We start from the raw sequence: 22,700 nt of genomic DNA, 5'->3' as shown, positions 1-22,700 counted from the left end.
GTGGGTATATATTTCACCACACATACTAAAATCCATTAGTCCAGCACTATGAATAAATCTGTTAAAAGACCGGGCACTTGAAGGAGAGAAAACGGAGTTGTATCTCTCCTCCTTACGCCTTACGACATTAAAATCGCCAAAGTAAATCCATCTCCCAACATATGTTTGTGGGATCGACAAAAGTTCTTTCCAAAGAGTCTTTTTTCTACTAACGACCGTGGACCATAGATATTGGCAAAAATGGTGTTACCTGGTAGTCCTTTCCAATTCCCAACCATAATTAGATAGGATTTTGATTTGATAGACTTGGACTTAGTGAAATAGTTTGTGTTCCATATGGAATTTATACCCCCAGACCTTCCACTTGAATCCACCCCGTCAAAGTCTATCTCTGAGGACTCCCAACATCCATTTGCATCCACCCGTGAAACATCTGCTAGCTGAGTTTTTTGGAGCCCTAAGAAATTGATTTTGTGTTTTACCTGAAGTCTCCTAACCCACTGGACTTTGACGTCCTCCCCAATACCTCGTACGTTTAGAGAGAGACAATTCATTGGAAACCTGTTTTGTCACCAGTTTCTCCAACCACTTTTGCAAGAAGCTCATCGTTCTTGTTGACCTGAAATCCCACTTCCATACCAATTTCTACTGTTTAAGATACTTCACTGATCGATCGAGAGGAGGAGCTATCATCATAACAAGAAGAGTCGGCACCCGACGGTGTGAAATTGGAAGAAGGTTTATCATTTAGATCGATGGGTTGAGTTTGGGGGATGGGTATCAAGCAAGGATAATGAATTTTAGACGAAGAGTTGACTTCAATTGGAGAAGCACGTGAGCCAGAGCGATTTCTTTTTCTTCTTTTAGACTTTGGGCCTCCGCTATTTGATCCGGTATTATGAGCTTGTTCCTTACTATGGGTTGGTGAGGAGTCCATTGGGGTTTTGTTGGATTGTGGGAAGGGCCCAAAACAACCAGCAGGAACTACCAGTGTCGGTGTCCAAAATTTAAAGAAATTCATATTCGTATTGGTTTGAGTGTCCTTTTCGCCCCAACGTGTTGTGTTCTCCAAGGTTTGGGGGATGTCAATCGTCGATACCTTTTGTGGGATTGGGGGCATGCATTGGTTGTTGTGTCGACCGTTGGGGTATGAATTCGTACTGGACTGTTCGTCGGAAGATTGTCATTGACGTCGACAATCACGTTTAACGTATCAGTCGTGACCACCGGTGTTCCGTCATGGTGGTGGTCATGAAACCAAAATAGCCCGTGAAAGTAATTAACATTTTTTAGCCAAAAATTAGGAATTGTCCCAAAATAGCCCATGAAACCGTAGGTTTTTAGAATCGTCTACTGTTTCGCTAATTCGTCTACTATTTCGTGTTTAGTATTAAAAAAAACTTATTTTTTCTTCATTTTGAAGATATAAAACCGTAGGTTTTATATAAAATACAGTTTCCCAAACTGTAGCTTACGGATTTAGGTTAAATCTGTGATTTTCTTTTCTTTTTCTTTTTTTTAATGAAAACTACAGTTTTGGGTTAAAAAGCTACGGTTTTGTGCATTGTGGACTTGTACACCGTGAGTTTCGTAAGAAACCTACGATTTTAATTTTAATTTTTTTTTTGGTTTTTTTCAAAAAAAATAAAGTTATCCCCATATACAAAAACTACTCCTAATCAACAACACGGTAAAATTTTGATTAAAAATGGACGTATCTCATTGTTCTTCGGATGCTCTATTGAGAGAACATAGTAGATAGTGGAAGAAAAAATGAGAAAAAAGTAACCTAAACTTAAAAATAGGACATTATATACTATGGGCCAATGGATCATAAAACAGCAGACAGACCACGAAAGAGTAGTCAATTGCGACGAAAGAGTAGTTTTCGAAGGTTGACCGTAGTCAACCCTAATCTATCTACTATTTTGTGGGCTAATGTGTTTTTTGGGCTAATTTTAGATAGGTAATTAGTATATTTGGCTAGATTAGTATTTTCCCCTAGTTTTTAGCTATACACACAAAGTTGTGTTTTATATGTTTGTACCGTACAACTTCATAAAACATAAATTGTTGTGTATGTCCAATGATTATTCTGTACGAATGGTTACCCAAACTTTTAGCATAGAGTGTTCAATTTGTTTTTGAAAGTATGTTTACCAAAATGAAATTTAACTAAAATATTATTTTTATGTGCAAATTATCATATTGTAATTCAATTAATTGCTCTTAAGTTGTAAAGATTGGCTATTAGTTGTAAATTGTAATGTAATTTAAACAATCTTCAACGCACCGTTATGTTTTTTTAGTCTTTCGACAAAAAAACGAATATAATGAGAGAATAAAAAGATCATACAAGTTACAATTCAACAGTTTGTAAATGACAAATATTAAATGAACATGCCCGACTGACGACGAATGTAAAGCTTGCAACATGATGCCAATGCTTAAGACAAAAATATATACCAAACTCCCATAGAAAGCTAAGTAAACATCATCTAGATATAACAGTTTTTTATACTTGAAAAAACATATTGAAACGAAAACGACCAATGATATTTAACAAATGTAGTACTTCAATAATTAAAAGCAAAATACAAATGTTTTTGGTATTCTAGTGGAGCTGTAAGACCATCGAATATTGAGTTATTCTTTTTTATGATTATAAAGGTTTTTAATTGCTCCCTATCGAGAAAATGAGAAGTGGTACTAAAGTTTTGTCCACCGCTTATACATTATGAATGCACATAGATGGTAATGATTAATGAAAAAAAATCTTAGTATGCTAAGGGTAGTTTGGTTGATATAAAATATATAATCTTTTTAATGAATGAAATTTATTATGTGTTTTGTTGACACGAAATGAAATCTGTTTTATATATGTTTGGAGATTTATTAAATGAATTAGGAACTAACTTATGTAATATGACTGAAATATTCTTTCATTGATTATCGTAATTTATTAAATTTATCAAATCTATGTGGGTTTGATGGTGTTAGGTAGGGGTGAACAGAAATCGAATCCAAACCCAGAAAAAACGAAATAACCGCAAAACCCAAAGCCGAATAACCGAAACCGAAACAAAAACCGATGGTGCGGTTTTTAATTTTGAAAAACCGAAAAATTGTGGTGCGATTCGGTTTTATGTTTAATAACTGCACCAAATTAACCGAAATAACCACCACATGATTTAATATATTATTGAAATATTTATAATAATTGTATTTAATTGATAAAAATAAATTAGTATGTCAAAGTTAGACAATGTTGAAATTTATCATTTTTATCATCTTACGATTTTTATTGTTTGGTTTTTAGTGTGTAAATGGTTGTTAGTAACTATTAGACATATTGTTAATTGTTTGAATGAAATGAATTCATTATAACATAATAAAATGCTAACTTGAAAGAATAAAAATGGATAAAAATTGTGATTTATTTGCAATGAAAATCTAGAAATAAATGAAAGTCAACTAAATTTTTTGTTTTGAACATGAAAAACCGCACCCTTTTAACCGAAAAACCGCACCACCACATTTTGTGGTTAAAAACCGAAACCGCACCGAAATAACCGAAAAACCGCAAAAATAACCGCAAAACCGAACCGAATCAAAACCACAATTTTCGGTTTTTGGTTTTAAAAAACCGCAATTTGCGGTTACGGTTTTATACAAAAACCGCACCGAACCGCACCATGCTCACCCCTAGTGTTAGGTGTTAGCGTGAATTTGTACGTGTGCATGTGTGTATGGGTGTTGGTGCGGATGCGAACGTGGGGTTGGCATGAGCGTAGCCAATATATGAGTGGCACACTCTTATTTGAGCAACTAGGCGAATGGCCGCGCGTTGTGCAGAAGCATCTATATAGCTGAAATCTTTACAAATGTAATGCCGAAATTTTCAAAACAAAATTTTCATTTAAAATCGTTAATCTCATTAACACTTTTCATAAAAATCTCCTTTTTGTTTAAATTACAATACATGACTCTTTTGTTCAATTAATTAATAAACCAGGATCCTCAAAACAAACGCTTGTCGTCCCGTGATCCTGAGAAAACCTGAAACATATAACACAAAACACTGTAAGCACGAAGCTTAGTGAGTTCCCCAAAATACCACTCTAACACATATTAGCCACTTGAGGCTATAATCTCTGATGACCCTCTGGTCAGTGTGTCTCAATGGGACCCTCCAATCCCAACCCTCTGTGGGCCCTCTGGCCCTAACTCTATAAACCCAAAGGTCCTAACTCTGATAACTCTGAATCATGCATATCACATTTCACAGTAAATCTCAACACATAGATAACATACAAATACACTGGCACATAATTCTGGAAATACCATATATAACACATATTAGCCACTCGAGGCTATAACTCTGTGGGCCCTTGGGCCCTAACTCTGCGGACCCTCTGGTCTTAGCTCTGTGGACCTTCTGGTCCTAACTCTTATATACACACAACATAAATCACATAGAAATCATGCAGTGCCACACATCACATAGATAACATACAATAACTCTGTCACATAACTATGTTACCACTCTAGGTAAAGTATAGTGAGAAGACTCACCTCAACGAAGTCGGATAAACTCTCGTGCGCAACGTCCCGACCTGGCCTCCTCCTATTATTCCAATAACATCCCCGATCAATACTTTCTCATAGTCTCAGCTCTAAAGATTGGGTAGATGACCATTCTACCATTCTATGAACTCTCTTAAGTCAGTCTTGACCAAAACCATAAAGTCAACGGTCAAACTTTGACCTGACTCATCGAGTGCACTTGTGCGACTCGGCGAGTCTACACGTGTCCACTATCTCTCTAGTCTCGCTTGGCACGTCGAGTCTTTCCCTTTGCTCGACGAGTTACACCTGGCATGAATCGCGCGGCCACCCCGACTCAACTCGCCGAGTCTCAAGATCAACTCGGCGAGTTCGCCTTGAACTCCAGTCCTCTAATCCCCCTCTGACTCACTGAGTTATTCCCCCAACTCGGCAAGTCTACTCACTGAGTGATTTACGGGAAACCCTAAACCTACTCGCCGAGTCTGCCATTGGACTCGGTGAGTTCATGCAATGCACAAACTCAATTGACCTCCTGAGGTCATATCTGTTCCTTTGATCCATAAATCTGACCTTCCCAAGCGTGATAAACACGTAAAGGTCGAATCTTGACACTCATGAAACGTCTAGGAGGTTTCACTTGGTGATTTAGCCCCAAAAATAACATCCTAAGCTCATTACCTCCAAAGCTCAACATAAAGCAAGCTGGAATAAGCTCTTTAGACCACTATGGGTCCATATCTGAAGTCTCAATGCGAATAGGGGCCATATTCTCACAATTTCTTCCAATAAAGGACATGAAAACTCTATATCTATGGATTCCTTCAACAAAACAGATAAAGGGGCGATATAATACCTCAAAGATGAAGTCTTTTGCTCGAAATCCACAGATGCACAACCTCCTTGGTCTCCTCTAAGCTGGAAACACCTCCTTCTTGCAAGAATCAACCACAAAGATCATGAAATGGCTCCTTTCCTCTCACAAACGCTCTAGCTCTTTTAGGGTTTCTCTCTGGGGTTTGGTAGCCACAAATGACGGCCCTAAGGGCCTTTAAATAGGTCCTAAACACGGGAAATTAGGGTTTCATTAAACAGCGTGGACTCGCCGAGTCCAATCATGAACCCGGATGAGAATCCGCGACCCTACTCGGCGAGTCTAAGCACCAACTCGCTAAGTTCCTCCATAAACTCCAACATAAATGAATAAAATAATATTCCTGGGAATCCGGATGCTACAACATTTTTTTTTATAAATATAACAATAATGTTGTTGTTAAATTTGATATAATAATTTGTATACTAAGTTGATATAATATATTGATTATTTTGAATTATATGATAATATATACATCTATTAAAATTGCATAATCTCAATCTTTTGAATGACCTCTACCCGCAGATTACTCATAAATAAAATTAAAAATAATATATGACTTAATGTTATTTATAGTGGTTGTTATTGTTAATTAAATATTTTTTTTAAATTTATCCGCTTAACGTTTTAATTTCTATCATTGTAATTATTTAAAATACCAATTTTTTTTTTTATTTTAAAGGTAACAGTATAATCATTTATATAGAGTTGTTTTTAACTATTGTTATTGTAAGTTATTTTAAGTTACTTATTTGAAAACATTTAACGATTATAAATATATATTTAGTAAATATTTTAGTTAAATTGATATTACAATTTAATTTTTGCATTTAGCACTACAATTTATCACTTTTAACTATTCATTAAATATTCTTTGGGTTTTTTAAGTGACACTGAAATTTATATTTATGTTGACACTGTAATGCTATATTTAAATTAACAGTTTAAGTATTTTGTCCAAAACATTTAAAAGTTGTAGTTTTAATCTGATAATGGTTTACATATAACAATATATTAAATCTAATAAATTAAGTATAATATGTTAAAACTTAAAGACATAACTTTATCAATAGAAGTAAATATTCCATTTTAATATTGAATTTTAGTTTGTTTATGATTACACTTTAGGTTTAATATTTAGTTAACATTATTAACAAACTTATAATCATTATTAGAAAGACTTTACAATTTATCACTTTTAACTATTTACAAAATATTATTTGGGTTGTTTAAGTTCAACTAAAATTTATAGCTAAGTTGACCATATAATGTTATATTAAATTTGTTCAAAAGTTGTAGCTTTAAAATGATAATGGTTTACATCCAACAATATATTAAAACTAAAAATTAAAAAACACAACTTTATAAGTAGAAGTAAATATATTTTTTTAATATTGAAATTTAGTTTATATATGATTACACTTTCGGTTTTATTTTTATTTAACCTTATTGACCAACTTATAATCATTATTGGAAAAGAATTGAAAAGTCATGGGAGTTTCAAATGAATGTGGTGAAAGAAAAAATACATAGGAGTTTCAAATGAATATGGTGAAAGGAAAAATGCTTCCTTTATAAGTATATAATGATAATGATAATGATATAACTTTTATGCAGTATTAATATTAATCTAAATAATACAATGGTTCATCTTATTTGAACACTCTTACATTTATTTTGAAGCAATATTCATTTTTTTTTAACTTATGTTCATCAAACACATTTATGATGTTATACAGACAACCTAATGCTTATTTATATAAGTTTTTATTGTCTAAAACTCTCATTTATGCCTTATACAACAACAAATTTCATCTTAGAAAATTCTAACATTATTTTCTTGCATACATATTTTCCTTAACGAATATATCTAACATATAATTATCATTTTTATTTTTTATTTTTTTTTCATTTATAATATTTTTTTAGTTTGACAATTACATCAAAAATGTTGTCATATCAACATCTTATTATTATCACCTCCCCACCATTAATCAAGGAGTACTCATCACTTCACGTCATCATATCCCAAGTTTTTTTTGTTGGAAATGGTTTTGTTTGGTACCTAATATAACTGTGAATTCAATACTGATGCAGGCTCAACTTGGGATTGAGAAGGTTAAGATGGAATTTTTTGTTGTTGGAATGCGTTTTGTTGAAATGATAGATATTTTGGGAATGAGATCGGTTGTTGGAAATAGTTTTTGTTGAAAGGGTTAGTTTGAAAAAGTTTTGTTTAAAGAAGTCTGTTAAATTGGTAAACCTTAAAGCATACTCATGAAGCTAGCACTCAATGAAGCGTATTGTTGGAATTTTGGAAGTGTTTGTATTTATATCGAACAATTCATCTCGTTTGGAATGTGTGGGCTTTTAGTTAGGCCCTAGTTTGTTTGAGTATTAAAAATATACATAAGAAAAAAATTGCTATAGATTACAAAATGAAAGATTATAACGTGGAAGTATTATCTTGAATTTTAGTACGTTTATAAGTGACATGTAAATTGATTTTAAAATATTTTTTTATAAAAAGAAATTAGATTGTTAAATGGTCTTTTTTTACTGAAGTGAAATGACACTGTGTGGTTGCTCCTCCACACCAACAATGCATCATGCCAGTGAGATTGTGTTCGTAACGTGAAGAGGTATCCACATTAGCACCAAGTCTATGGTATGGTGTATATACCCGATGGTATTATGATTATTTCAAATAGATTATTATGATGTTTTGTTTGAGATTATGATGAATTATTTTTTAATTAATACATGATATCAGTTTCTGATGCTAGATTTATTGTTAATCTTAAAATACTTATATAAGATCTAAACTTTTATATGTCAATATTTTTATACAAAAGTGTTTATTTGTATATAGCGCACTATCATAAAATTAATTTTTTGAAGAAAATAAATAAAACTGCAAGTAATAAAGGGAGTTGTAGGTAAAGACAAGTAAATTTAGAGAATATCATCTTACATTTTATTCTTATTCATCATTGTATGCATATTAAAAGTTGATATGTATTACATTAAATGAAATTAATAATATTTTAATACACTTATCACCATTTAATATGAATAAAAGGATATGTGCGTATAAAATATATAAGGATTATAAAGAGGATAAAAGAAAGAAATTCCACTCCAACCACTTAGAATACCGCCTTTACCCCTACATTTAAGCCAAAGGAAACCTAGGGACTTAATGTTATCAAGTCCTCTTGAGGGTGTGACGAAAACCCTTTCAAACAATAAGATGATGGTGGTTGTTCATCTAAAAATAACTTTTTAATTTATCGATTTCTTGAAAAGTCAATAAATTAAAAAAATGTTTGGGTATAGAAAAAAGTTTTTTAAAACAACTTTTTGTTTAGTTTTTGAAAAAGAAATTTTAAGAAGTCACAATTTCTTACTTCTTCGAACAACTTATGACTTATTAGGTTTATAAAAAAAAAAACTAAATACTTTTTAACTTATTGACTTATACAACAATAAATCATTTCTTTAAAATGAAATCACCCCTCTAATTTTAAAGAAGGATATTTAATTTCTCATAATGCTTATTAATAAATGTTTCAAAGAAAATAATTAACATCATTTAACGTTACCTATAAAAGTACAAAAACGTATTTTAAAATAGGGATAATAACTTGAAAGGGTAAGATACTTTTAGAAATGTACACATTTAGTCATTATTATTATTTTTTGTAAAATAAACCCTTATACTTTATTAATATGTACACAATAAGTCATTTTCACCGGATTCTACAGGTTTTGCTGATGTGGAAGAGTTTATTTTATAAAAAAAAAAAAAAAGAATAAGGACTAAATGTGTACATTTCAAAAAGTCTATTACCCTATCAAATCATTTTCCCTTTCTTTTATTTTGTTGAAATGAAATACCCAGGTGACATCCACATATCCACAACGAGATTTTTCCAACTTTTATTCATCATGAAAAAGAGGGAGAACCCTGATCTCCGACGACTCATTTGTGTGTTCTTACACATCACTGGTAGCAAGGAGGAATGATGGTAAAAACAACAAGGTCGCCGCCCTTTTCTTGTTGCTGGAGAATCACCCACCTCCTGTGAAAAGGACCTAATGTGTACATATAAATAAAGTATAAGAGTTTATTTTACAAAAAAAAAAGGGTCGCCGCCTTTTTCTTGTTGCTGGAGAATCACCCACCTCCTGTGAAAAGGACCTAATGTGGACATATTAATAAAGTATAAGAGTTTATTTTACAAAAAAAAAAAAGAATAAGAACTAAATGTGTACAGTTCAAAAAGTATCTTACCCTATCAAGTCATTTTCTCTAAAAGAAAATTCGTATATGACCGGTATACCGGGTATAGCCGGTCACAAGGATTGCATTGTTACAAAAAATAAAGTATAAGAGTTTATTTTACAATTAAAACACAATAAGAACTAAATATATACATTTCAAAAAGGGATAATTTCATATATGCCCCTTTTAAACTTCAAAATATCATATTTGCCCAGTTTAATTTCTCAATATCATATTTACCCTTCATAAACCTTCAAAATATCATATTTGCCCAAATCCTTTTTTATAATGTTTTTAATATTTTATAATAATTTTTATACCTTAGAGTTATTATAATAATTAAGATATTTAACCATATTATCCTTACGTCTATGATAATGAAATGTGAACTTGTAAATTGTTAGAGTGTCGGCCTCTTGACAGACAAAAAGATTCATCTTTAACCCTTCCTATGAAATATATATTTTGATTGTTTAGTTTTTGTTGTTGTTGATTATTATAATTTTGTATATAGAAGATATTTTAGATATTATCATTGATATTTTGATGTTTAAAAAGTGCATATACAATATTTTGATATTTAAGAAGGGCGTATATGATATTTTTGATGTTTAAAAAGGATATATATGATATTTTGAAATTTTATGAAGGGTAAATATGATATTTAGAAATTTTATGAAGGGTAAATATGATATTTAGAAATTAAATTGGGTAAATATGATATTTTGATGTTTAAGAAGGGTATACTTTCAAATATCTCATATCAAATCATTTTCCATTTTAAATAAAAACTAATAAATTTTGTGGGACACTAAATCGAAAAAACGATATAAAGAAGGTTTAACATCCCGCCGGAGATGTCCCCAAATTCACGCGGCACGACCAATTTGACGTGTTTGGGTTAAAATTTACCAAATAACCGGCTGCTTCACCCTCTCTCTCCTCATATCCCTCTCTATAAACCAATTAACCTTGCTTTCCGATCATCTTCCTGTTTCACATTATCGACGCCGGTGCTTAAATAGACGTAGATTTTTATTTACCAATCGAGAATTTGAAGATTGCTAGTTTTCTTATTTGAAATTCCAATAGATTGAGTGTGCAATTGGTTTTCCTGTTGATTTGTTGCTACTTGCATGCAGGTATTTATTACCTTATTCCTTTTGTAGGTTCTTTACTTTTTGTGATATCCGATGATGCCTTTGTTTCGTGTTATATATGTAAAACTTGATGCATTTTGTTATTTGTTGGGATATTTGCATTTTCTTGGCGCAGTTTTGAGATTAATGGCGAAGGATTTGAAGGTTCGATCGAAAAGGTAATGCAACTTCTTAATCGATTAAAGTTCTAGGGTTTCGTTTGTTGTTTGTTATTTATCTCGTTTATGTTTTAAGTGTTTGTTTGATTTTAAGATCTTCAAATTCGATTTGGATGCAAGATGAAGATCTGTGTATGTTATACGTATAATTGCTGTAGATTCTTCTTTTGGAATATTTTCTCCGTCGAACATATGATGATTTTTGAAATCATTAGCCATTGGTTTTTTCAAATTTGACTTTTTCTGCATACAAACAGTAATGTCTGAAAAACATATATTCTTAGCATTTTTTAGTTGTTCAGATACTTTTATTTACTCGTGCTAAAGGATCACGGCATCTTCCTTCGTCATTTGATTGATGCTATTCCTTATCGCTCAAATTACTTGGATCAGTTAGAATCTTCCATATTCATTATTCGATCTCTCACAAGTGCTTTAAATAAACTTGAATCTAAATAGCATGTGAAAACCTAAGACAGGGCCTTACAAAAATGAAATATTTTTGCAGTGAAGGAACAGTAACCTGTGATTCTGAAGCTGAGAGCTTAAAGGACTACTGGATACCCGATTACATACTGTTACATGAATCAAAAGTTGAAAAACCATCACATGTTCCTGCTTCTCCAGTGATAGTATTTATCAATTCAAGAAGTGGTGGCCAGCTTGGTGGAGAGCTTCTACTCAGCTACCAAACACTTCTAAACAAAAACCAGGTATTTGATTTGAATAAAGAGGCTCCTGATAAAGTACTTCACCAACTATTCCTCAATCTAGAGAAGCATAAACGCGATGGGGATTCGTTCGCCTCTGAAATCCAGAAAAGATTGAGAGTTATTGTAAGCCTGTTAAAGTGCTAATGTTGTCTTTGTATCATGTATTCTTTTATTGTTTGTATCATTTATGGATGATGTTGTGTGTCTACTCTATCAGGTGGCAGGAGGGGATGGAACTGCTGGTTGGATCCTTGGAGTGATCTCTGATCTCCACTTATCACAGCCACCTCCAGTAGCCACAGTGCCTCTAGGAACCGGAAACAATCTCCCATTTGCATTTGGTTGGGTAAGATTTTTATATTCTATTGTAGCATTTGTAAGAAATTATGGTGTACATGACATAACATTCTTTATGCTGATTTTTTAGGGGAAGAAAAACCCTGGAACTGATCTTGAAGCAGTGAAGATGTTCCTGAATCTGGTAAAAGATGCAAAAGAGATGAAAGTAGATAGGCAAGTTAGATGTTATTATCCATCTTGAGACTTCATACTGCAAATTTTACAAAAGTTGGTAAATTAACATTTGTTGTGGTCCAGCTGGCATGTTCTGATGAAGATGAGAGTTCCAAGAAAAGATGGTTCTTGTGATCCAATAGCACCTTTGGAACTACCACACTCTTTGCATGCTGTCCATCGTGTCCCTCAATCAAATCCATTGGATGAGGTACCAACTACCAACTTCAATTTTATTTATTTATTTATTTTTAAATCATGCAAGTTTTGAGTATGCAGAAATATGACATGTGTTGTGTTTTTGTAGGAAGAGTATCACACGTTTCGTGGAGGATTTTGGAACTATTTTAGTATGGGTAAGCATTTTAAACTCTTCTGTTGTCTTCACCTTTTATATTTTTTTTCTTTTTTAATTGTGATGAAGTGTTTATTATTGCAGGAATGGATGCTCAAGTTTCATACGCGTTTCATGCAGAAAGAAAGCTACACCCAGAAAAATTCAAAAATCAATCTGCTAACCATAATGCCTATGCAAAACTGACATGTTCACAAGGATGGTTTTGGGCTTCACTTTCTCATCCATCTTCATGGTAAGTTTATTTGCATGCTATTCTATTTTGTTAAAATATCCACAATCTTTTGTTTGGGTGTTAGGAACATAGCACAACTGGCAAAAGTTTCAATCATGAAAAAGCCAGGCCAATGGGAAGTCCTGTCAATACCTCCTAGGTAAGTTTAATGGTCCACAATCAGTCAATTCAGTTTTTGAAAGTCAATACAATAATAAATTGATTGTGTATGCAGCATAAGGTCGATAATCTGCCTAAACTTGCCTAGTTTTTCGGGTGGACTCAATCCATGGGGGATACCAAGCAGAAGGAGACTTTGTGTGGTTAGAGCCTAGCCTTTTTTCATCTTTCAGCTTTTTTTTTTTTTTTTTTTTTTCAGATCCAACTATTAGTTACTTACTAACGAAGATTCTTTGATGATATTTTTAGAAAGAATGGACTCCTCCATATGTCGATGATGGATTTCTTGAAGTTGTTGGATTCCGAAACGCTTGGCATGGAGCTGTTTTATATGCCCCAAGTGGACATGGGACCCGTCTCGCCCAGGTACAACATAGCCCCATATTTCAATTTATAGAAGGAAAAAAAACTAGAATATTAAAAGCATGAAAATTATTAATATGTTTATATATGTAGGCAAGAGGGATTCGTTTTGAGTTCCACAAGGGTGCAGCGGATCATACGTTTATGAGGATGGATGGGGAGCCATGGAAGCAGCCTCTGCCAATAAAAAATGAGAACGAGAGTGTTGTGATTGAGATATCTCGTTTTGGTCAAGTCAGTATGTTGGCTACAGGGGAGAATCCCTCTAAAAGTGTGAATGACCCGTTGACCCCACGGACTCCTAGTAAAGATAGTGAGTATGACAGTGATGAAGAAGAGTTGGAGATTCCTGAAGATAGAAAAAAGTTGGGGGCGGCTGCCAGTTTCAAACTACCTGAAGATTTCAACTTATCGCAAGTCAGTTAGGTTATTCATTATTGTTTTTGGTTGGTATATAGGGTATGTTTGTTTGTTTGTTTGTTTGTTTCAGGGGGTACAAATGAAATGGTGCGTATGATATTTCTTGGATTTTAACCATTCGGGTGGGTGTAAGGTACAAATTGATTTCAGAAATTAGTTTAGGAAAGAGAGAGCCTAACTAGTGCTGTAAATGATTAGTTAACCTTTGTATTTACCAAGTAATGAAAGAGGCTGACTATTTTGGATGTGTGAGGAATTACTCTTATACTATTTATCATCAATGTTTGTATTTACTTCATTCATACTCAACTTTTGCAAAACTAATATGCTTAAATTGATGTTCACAGGTTATAGGACGTGAAATTCATTCAAAGTCTTTTTTTTCAATACATACAAACTTTTAGCTTCTTTTTTTTTTTTTTTTTTTTTTTTTAATTTTTTTTTTTATAACAGACATTGTATTTTTATGATAATATAGCTTTCATAAAAACACGATAAACTGAATTTACTAATGTTATGTTTGACAAACTAGTGTAGTTGATAAATGAGATTTAGCTAAAGAAAAAGGATTTAGTCAATGCTTCAAAATAAAAAGGTGGTATTTTAATATGGAAAGTAGAACATGATAAGATTATTGTGGTGTATTGTTGGATGGGTTGGGGTTGGGTTGAACTTCGGAGTTTGTTTTAGGTTGGGAATAGAAGGTATGTGGGATGGACGGAGGAGGAGTTCCACTTAGGGTAGATAGGGGAGTTGCACTTGGGCTAGTGCTACTAATGGGTTTGTGGCGAGGGATGGCAATCGAGATGTGGGAGGGAATAGTTTGGTAGGTTTTGCTGGGTGAGAAATTAAATTTCGTCAGATATAATGTGATAAGAAAGTATTATTTTCTTGGTGGAATGGTTGTAGTATTTGAAACCACAATGGTTATTTAGGTATCCAAGGAAAAGATGGGGTTGAGCGGGGTTGGAGTTTATTGATAGTGGTTGATTGAAAAAGACGTAGCACAAAAAACATAAAACTTTTAAGTGTTGATAGGATGGAAGTTTTTGGTAGAGGATTTGGGTAGGAGAACTGACCATCTATGGGGAAGACAGTAGAGTTGGTTCCGCTTTCTGTTTGGTCGCTAGGGCTAGACAGTATCTTCAATGTAACGACCCAAATTTTCAAAAGAAAATTTTCATTTCTAATTAGTCAAACACATTTCTATAAACCATGAAATCCCAAAACGATTGTTTTCAAATCCACATTCATTACAACTTTATTAGAAAAAAAACGCCAGTGTCCCATAACACAAATCAATGAGAGAGTGCACGCCGCGCCATCACGCTTTGCACTTGTCCTTGGGCTCAGATGTACCTGAAACAAATCCACAAACGGTAAACTGAAAGCTTAGTGAGTTCCCCAGAGCATACCCACACACAAACCACATACAACATATCATACTAGCTAATATAGCTATACATATCACATAAGCCATGCATACAACATATAGAGATGCTGGGGGCTCATCCCCAGGGTCTTACTCCAGGATGCCATGGGCTCCCCACATGGTCATACACCTAAGTGCCATGGGCTCTCCCATGGTCTTTGATAGGAAAGCCATGGGCTCTCCACATGGTCTTACATCCAAGTGCCATGGGCTCTCCCATGGCCTTTGATAGGAAAAGCCATGGGCTTCCACATGGTCTTACATCCAAGTGTCATGGGCTCTCCCATGGTCTTCCATACAAACATACCATATATACTACTAGCATACTTCCTAGCTCATACCGACTATCATGTCAAATAATACCATTTCAGCTATGACACTACATATCATGAAATGGGCCGGCCTTGGCGCCTTAGAGCCATTGGTATGGTGAGGAGACTCATCTCTGTCTGTTGAATCCGAAAGCTGCTCTCCTAACAGTCCGTAACCTCCCGTGCTGAATAATAATATTAACCAATGTTAGGACTTCACAAAATCAAAGGGGAACCCAAACCCCAAGTCCTTCCATAAAGGCCAAAATATTCTTTCTTTGTTAATGGGCCCAAAGTCCATGTCCAAAAATCATTAATGGGCCTCATAGACCAATAAAGCCCAATCATAACACCCATGGCCCAAAACAGATAAAATGACCCACTATCCCAAAATACGTCCAGGCCCAATAACCAATTGAGGCCCAATAGTTCAAGGCCGAAAACAAGATCCAAGCCCACATGTGGTGCATACGCTTAGCGTACCATCCTAGTATGCGCGGCGTACTGGGCTCTAGGACTTACGCGCTGCGTACGCTAGGTTACACCCAACGTACTAACAAATTGAGCACTTTCTCCATTAAGTGCTTAATACTCGATTTCTTTACATCCAAAAGTCAGATATAAGCTTATTAAGACGTTCTAGGGCATAAAGTTGGCAGCTTTACGCCTTTGCATGTCTCATATGTTCCCAACACCCCCATTAAGACCTTTTTAAGGTTATTAACCCATGCATGAGGTCAAAACACCCACCAAGACTCCATTTTTATGTTGCAGATGGACCAAAGGACCTCAAATATGTCATTTCCATCCTCTGGAGTTGCTCAACTCACAAGAGGAGATCCAAAATCAACAAAGGGGACAAAGCTAGATCTAGTGATTAAGGTGGAAAGGTCCAAGCTTTATACCTCCAGAAGCTCCTCAAGGTCGACTATATGCAGATTCTTGAAGCCTAATGACACTCCAAGCTTCCTTGACAACTTCTTCTTCTTGAATGTCACTAAAAATGGCCACCAACACCCTTTCTAAGCTCAAAATGGTATCACAAGCTCTCACTGGAGTAGAAGGACGTTCTAAGGCTATGGGGGCTCTCTAGGGTTTAGTCCAAGGAACTTAAGGACATTTAAATAGGCCTCATGTCCGAAAATTAGGGTTTGGTCCTCCGGCATGTACGCCCAGCGTACATGCTGCCCCTTCGTGATCATCCATGCATGGTACGCTAAGCGTACTTATAAGTACGCCCAACGTACTTAAAGGACTAGTATGCTAAATTTAGATTTCTTCAAGGGTTTCAAAGTATACCTGATTTGGAGTGTTACAACTCTCCCCCACTTGAACTAGACTTCGTCCTCGAAGTCAGCGGCTGTGAATAGATCGGGATAATGCTCCTGCACCTCTTCCTCCAGCTCCCTAGTCCATTTGGAGCCTTTTCGGTGCTGCCATTGCACCTTTACCACCTTCACCTCCTTGTTCCGAAGACCCTTTGTCTTCCTATCTAAGATGACAACTGGCCTCTCAGCATAGTTCAGGCTCCCATCCACCTGAATATCGTCCACTGAAATGACTGCGGACTCTTCAGTGACACACTTCCAAAGATGAGACACGTGAAAGGGGTTGTTGTAACACTGTTAATTTTCAAACAAATTTTTTTATTTTTAAAATTCACATAAATGACATCAACACATTTTACAAGATCTCAATATATCAATTATCAAAACACACGTTCATAATTATTTGAATAAAATCCAGGATCCTCAAAGCATAACTCTTTCTCTGGTGTGTACAATCAAGCCGGCCCCTTCCTGCGATCCTGAGAGAACCTGAAACACATATCACATAACACGATAAGCACGAAGCTTAATGAGTTCCCCAAAATACAACGCACAAGTAATTAGCCACTCGAGGCTATAGCTTTGTAGGACCTTCCGGTCAATGTGTCTCAGAGGAACCCTCCAGTCCCATAGCTCGTTGGACCCACTAGTCCGGTCATAGCTCATTGGACCCACTGGTCCGGTCATAGCTCGTTGGACCTACTGGCCCGGTCATAGCTCGTTGGACCCACTGGTCCGGTCATAGCTCATTAGACTCACTGGTTAGGTCATAATACCACATAATCTAGTACACAACACAAATCACATAGTAATGCGTAACTCAAGCAAGCACATAAGACCCTCTGGTCACACCTAATTACCACCCTAAGCAAGGTATAGTGAGAAGACTCACCTCGGATGACGAACAGATCCTATAAATGCTGCTGCTACACTCCGGCTTCTATCACTAAGCCAAACTCACAAATAACCTCATTAGGATATAAGACAAACCTTCACTTTATTAGGTCTAAATATGTTCCACCAATCCGGTCCATAAATAATCCAAGCCCAATGGGCCTACTAAGGCCTAGTACCAAATAGGTTCACAAAAGTCCTCTAATGGCCCAACTATGACCCGATTTTCCAAATTGGGCCCAAACCCTCACATGGACCTTAACCTAAAGCCCATGAAAATATTCTAATCCACATGACTGCTCTTGGATGGCTCATCAATGGCCCAAAACACCAAAGCCCAATAAAAAGGCCCAACTCAAGGCCTAAGCAAAATCAGGGTTTTCACATAAAATGACAAATAGGGTTAAGTGTTTCTCACTTAACCTATTAAGGACTTAACTCATTAAGTCCATTATTCCACTAAGCCATCATACAATAGAATCGTCATGAGTTATATTTTCAGTCCACTGGTCCAAATACTCTAAATACGAGTCCCAATAGGCCCAAACCAACAAACCCAAAATTAGGGTTTTCTAGCCTAATAACCATCCAACAAGCCCAGATCAAGAATTTGGGCCAATTAGGGTTCACTATGCCAAGCACCACCCACTACCACCCCGGGTAGTGGTGGTCATGGGCGGCTCATGGCGGCGGGCTAGCGGCAACCACCATTTCTAATGGTGGTGGTTACTTTTCCAGCCAAAACATCACTCAAACAACATAATACGGCCATTACACACCCAAAACACACAATAAATGCACACACACAGCCACCCACACGGTGGCAAGCGGTGATAGGGAGCGACAGCCACCACCTCACGGTGGTGGTGGTGGATTCTCTTGGTCCCAGGAAGAGAAAACACACCCATACGCCCACAGACATGAGCTGAACACCGAAGTTCACTCAACTCAGCCACTTCAGGTGGCAAATGACGAGTGGAAGCACAAAAACGATGACCTAAGTCCACCGGCGACCACAGCCGCTAATCACAACGTCGCATTCACAGCGAGAATGAAAGAGAGAGGAGGTGGGTGGCGTTATACTTACCGGCAGCTTCCCATTCGCTCACAACCAACACAGCGACTCCACAAGGCTCAACACTTCGGTCTCGGTGGTTCATTCAACTGCCCAATTGCGTCTCCGGCACTAGGGGTCGTGGTGGCGACGATCAATGGTGAGATAGCAAGCGGTTTAAGGTGGCAGTCAGGTGAATCGATCGGCGGCTGAGGAGTCTAACCTTGGCGGTTGAAGAAAAGATACTCTAGGGTTAAGGTTTCCCAGCGTACATCACTTGAAACGGGAAGGAAATGAGCATCGAGTCTATACCCGTGCTTATTCAAACATCCATCCATTCTTTACATATTTGACCCCTACTCCACCAACACATCTCAATATAAGTACCATATTTACGAATCAGCCCCCACCTTTAATAATTCCTTATAATACAAGTCCCAACAATTACCAACCATCCCCCGCCTCTAGAAATATTTACAAGGTGGCCCGAAAATTACACTTTAACCCTCGAAATCCATAATTTAAATCAATTTGCTCCCAAACACCAACACCCCGCTCAATATTATTTAATTCAGGACTATTATAAATTTATAAATCTTTATCTACTCATTTAATCAATAATGGGATGTTACCATACAATAACATATAAAACATATACTGGGCCTTGCTCACTGCATCGGACCAAAATCCGGAAACTGCATCGGACCAAAGTTCGGGAACTAACTAGGGCCTTGCCCTCTGCATCAGACCGAAGTCCGAAAACTGCATCGGACCGAAGTCTGGAACTGACTGGGACCTTGTCCCCTGCATCGGACCAAAGTCCGGAACTAGCTGCATCGGACCGAAGTCCGAAACTGACTGCATCGGACTGAAGTCTGAAACTAACTGCATCGGACCGGAGTCCGGAACTGACTGAACATAGCATAGCATAAACATATCGACTAGCATAAACACATATATTGCATACTGCATCGGATTGAAGTCCGGAACACATAACACATAGACATGCTTGAATCACAAAGACATCAAGCACCCTGAACTACTGCATCGGACTGAAGTCCGGAACTGACTGCTAACTAAACGGGCCGACATTGTGGCCGTAGACCCGTTCCTACTGGAAGGAAACCCACCTTGTAATCTGGCTGCTGAACAAACTGCTCGGGAAACTGTCTTCTGCTGCTCCGATATCTCCCCGGCTACAATTTCCCATAAATACACTCATTCAAAAGCTGATTACTATACTGAGGGTAACATGACTATTTTACCCCTGGTCAAAGTCAACATATAGTTGACCCGACTCGTCGAGTTGGGCTGCCAACTCGTCGAGTCCCTATTCTCATTTCTCATTCTTGCCCACTACCACTTGTCGAGTTTGGCATCGACTCGACGAGTTCCTCTTCGATACTAACACTTAGCCAATCTGCATCTGACTCGCTGAGTTGTATGAACAACTCGTCGAGTTCTCCTTCCTCACATGAACACTCTGGCTGTGACTCGCCGAGTTGTATGAACAACTCGCCGAGTCTGATATTGAGATAGGAAGATTGCCTTGGACTCGTCGAGTCATGGCACTGACTCGCCGAGTCCCTCCATTACTGAATCTGACCTCCTACTCACTAAGTCCACCTTTTAACTTACTGGTTCCAATCGGCATAACCCAAAAGGGAAAAATCGGGGACTCGCGACTCGACTCACCGAGTCTGAAGAACAACTTGCCGAGTCGGTTGCATGCAACCACTATACAATTGATTCTAAGCAATTCCATTGCATTCAACTTACAGATCTAGGCTCCTAAGGCTTGTTTCACACGTAACGTTTCCAACTTTACGTGTATACATGCATCAATGAAGGTTTAAAGGCTCTAAAGGGACCAAAAGAGTATATCTAGGGCTTTTATACAAGAATGGTCCCATAAAGGCAGTAGATCTGAGCTTCTAGAGCTTAGACATGGGTAGATCTGATGGCTATTCATCACCACATGCTCTCTATACTACTACCAAGCCAAAAATGATAAAAACAAGCCAAATAAGAGATCTAACTGAAGAAGGACAAAGGTTTGAGCTTGATACCTCAAAGAAGACTGTGATATCACCAAAAACTCGGATCTACTTGCTTCCCCCCTTAATTCCTCCTCTTCTTTTCTCTTCTTCAACACCAAAAAGCACACAAAACCCACTAATTAGGAAGAACTCACTCAAACTCAACAACGGTGGACTAGGGTTTACAGGGAGAGACGTTCTGAAGGTGATGGAGACTGGAAAGGGGCTATAATGACGTTTAAATAGGGAGCAAACCCTTGAAATTAAGGTTTCTTCCAGATTGGCGGACTCGCCGAGTCCACACATATGGACTCACCGAGTAGCCGGCTCCAAACACGTGCTTATCCCGTCTCTACTCGACGAGTCGGGCTACTGACTCGTCGAGTTCCTCTCAAAAACTCGAAAAAAAACATAATTAAATAACGTAACGTATTTGGGGCGTTACAACCCCCAGTCATCCTTTAATGATTCTTATGTGTTGTGTTCACATGAACAAACCATTTACAAGCAACCAATTTCCTACTGAGCGTGTCACAACATGGGTATTACCACTCCCAATGAAATGGTAATAATAATGGTGCTAACGAAATGGCAGACAAGAAAATAACATGATAGTTACAAAAATGATTTAAAAATGTGATAAGAATGCTACCATTCGCTATAGCCTGACGGTGTTAGACCAACCATATCAATACAATACCAATTTTTTATTTACAATGTCACATCAATATAATATCAATACTATAGGCCCACCAACACACCTATAACTACTTCATAAATATTTATAATCATCCATTTAACTTAAAAAATTTTATTTAGTTAATAAAATAGTTACAAAATATATAATATAATAATAATAGTTTAAGTGCCCCGCTACTTGAGTGATTACGAAACAAGATAATTTTTCAAAGATGTGTAATATATTAATTAGTAAAGCATTGATGGTCCTTAAATTAATTTAATAAATGATTTAATTAAATAATTGAAAAGCATTGTAATATAATTATATATAGCAAATCCCGTCGTGGACATAGGTTGTGGATTTATGGTGTAGTTTAGGAGTAGGTTAGATTTGCTGTTTCAATATATATATATATATATATATATATATATATATATATATATATATAGTAAGTAACAAGTTGATGAAAGGAAGGATCCATTTCCATTTGAAAGCTTTTTATATTTGCAAGAACTTGCTGAGTTTGATTTACCATGTCATGTTCACAAAAGTCACTACTGGATGCTTTTATAACTCCATAAGTGATGTTTTTATAAAATCATAAGTGATGTGACAGTTTTTTATTATAACACCATGTGGCGGGTGAGTTTCATACCTATTAGGCTAAAGGGAATGAGCCTCGCTAAGGAGGTCGCCACCGGTCGCCAAGGGCGCTGAACACCGCCCCCTTGTTTACGCCAAGGGAGTCACCAGCCATGGCTCGCCACCACCATAACAAGAAGAGAGAAAAAGATTTGGTGGTTTTTGGCTGGATGTCGTAATTCCCCTCTACAATCACTCTATAGATCCTTCCCTTTTCTTATCCATGGCGTCTCCATTTGAAGCAAGCCTCCTTCTCCAGAAACTGTTCAAAGGTGTTACCGTTTTCTCGATTCTAGAGTTCTAATTTTGATTTACTTTAACCTGTTCTGATTCTTTAATTCTATTGCTTCTTGCTCAAATATTGTATCTCTATCGTACATGTAAATAGTTTAGAAGCTTAATTATATGCAATTGAGGCTGACACGGTCTGTCAATTCTTTTTGTTATAACCAGTTCCTATGTTTTGCTTTGATTATTGATTTGATTGGGTTTCTTGGGGGTTTTAAAGAGTTAT

The 22,700-nt window shown here is 36.3% G+C and overlaps 1 protein-coding gene and 1 long non-coding RNA gene across 4 annotated transcripts; one reads left to right on the top strand and one right to left on the bottom strand.

Annotated features, from left to right (window-relative positions):
* Positions 1 to 10,570: 10,570 nt before the first annotated feature.
* On the top strand, positions 10,571 to 14,056 carry LOC145048771 (diacylglycerol kinase 1-like). The gene is made up of 12 exons (XM_078997367.1): positions 10,571 to 10,870; positions 11,004 to 11,046; positions 11,555 to 11,882; positions 11,977 to 12,105; positions 12,187 to 12,272; positions 12,357 to 12,483; positions 12,580 to 12,628; positions 12,712 to 12,862; positions 12,927 to 13,001; positions 13,077 to 13,164; positions 13,271 to 13,387; positions 13,478 to 14,056. The coding sequence occupies exons 2-12, from the start codon at positions 11,015 to 11,017 to the stop codon at positions 13,808 to 13,810; spliced, it is 1,515 nt and encodes a 504-aa protein (XP_078853493.1). The 5' UTR covers positions 10,571 to 10,870; positions 11,004 to 11,014; the 3' UTR covers positions 13,811 to 14,056.
* Positions 14,057 to 15,005: 949 nt separating this feature from the next.
* LOC145048772 (uncharacterized) lies at positions 15,006 to 19,186 on the bottom strand. 3 transcript variants are annotated; one of them, XR_013683043.1, is made up of 4 exons: positions 18,857 to 19,186; positions 16,847 to 17,364; positions 16,453 to 16,544; positions 15,178 to 15,732 (listed from the first exon to the last, which is right to left on the bottom strand). It is a non-coding gene; the product is annotated as an uncharacterized LOC145048772 (long non-coding RNA). The 3 variants fall into 3 exon arrangements; XR_013683044.1 differs by lacking the exons at positions 15,178 to 15,732; positions 16,453 to 16,544 and adding an exon at positions 15,006 to 15,163 and having other exon boundaries at positions 18,857 to 19,184; XR_013683042.1 differs by having other exon boundaries at positions 15,178 to 16,544; positions 18,857 to 19,184.
* Between the last annotated feature and the right edge of the window lie 3,514 nt (positions 19,187 to 22,700).

This window comes from Lactuca saligna, chromosome 5 (assembly GCF_052625555.1).
Source record: "Lactuca saligna cultivar CGN05327 chromosome 5, ASM5262555v1, whole genome shotgun sequence".
Classification (NCBI taxonomy): domain Eukaryota; kingdom Viridiplantae; phylum Streptophyta; class Magnoliopsida; order Asterales; family Asteraceae; genus Lactuca; species Lactuca saligna.
Note: the sequence above shows the minus strand (reverse complement) of the source record. Positions and strands in the feature narration are given on the sequence as shown.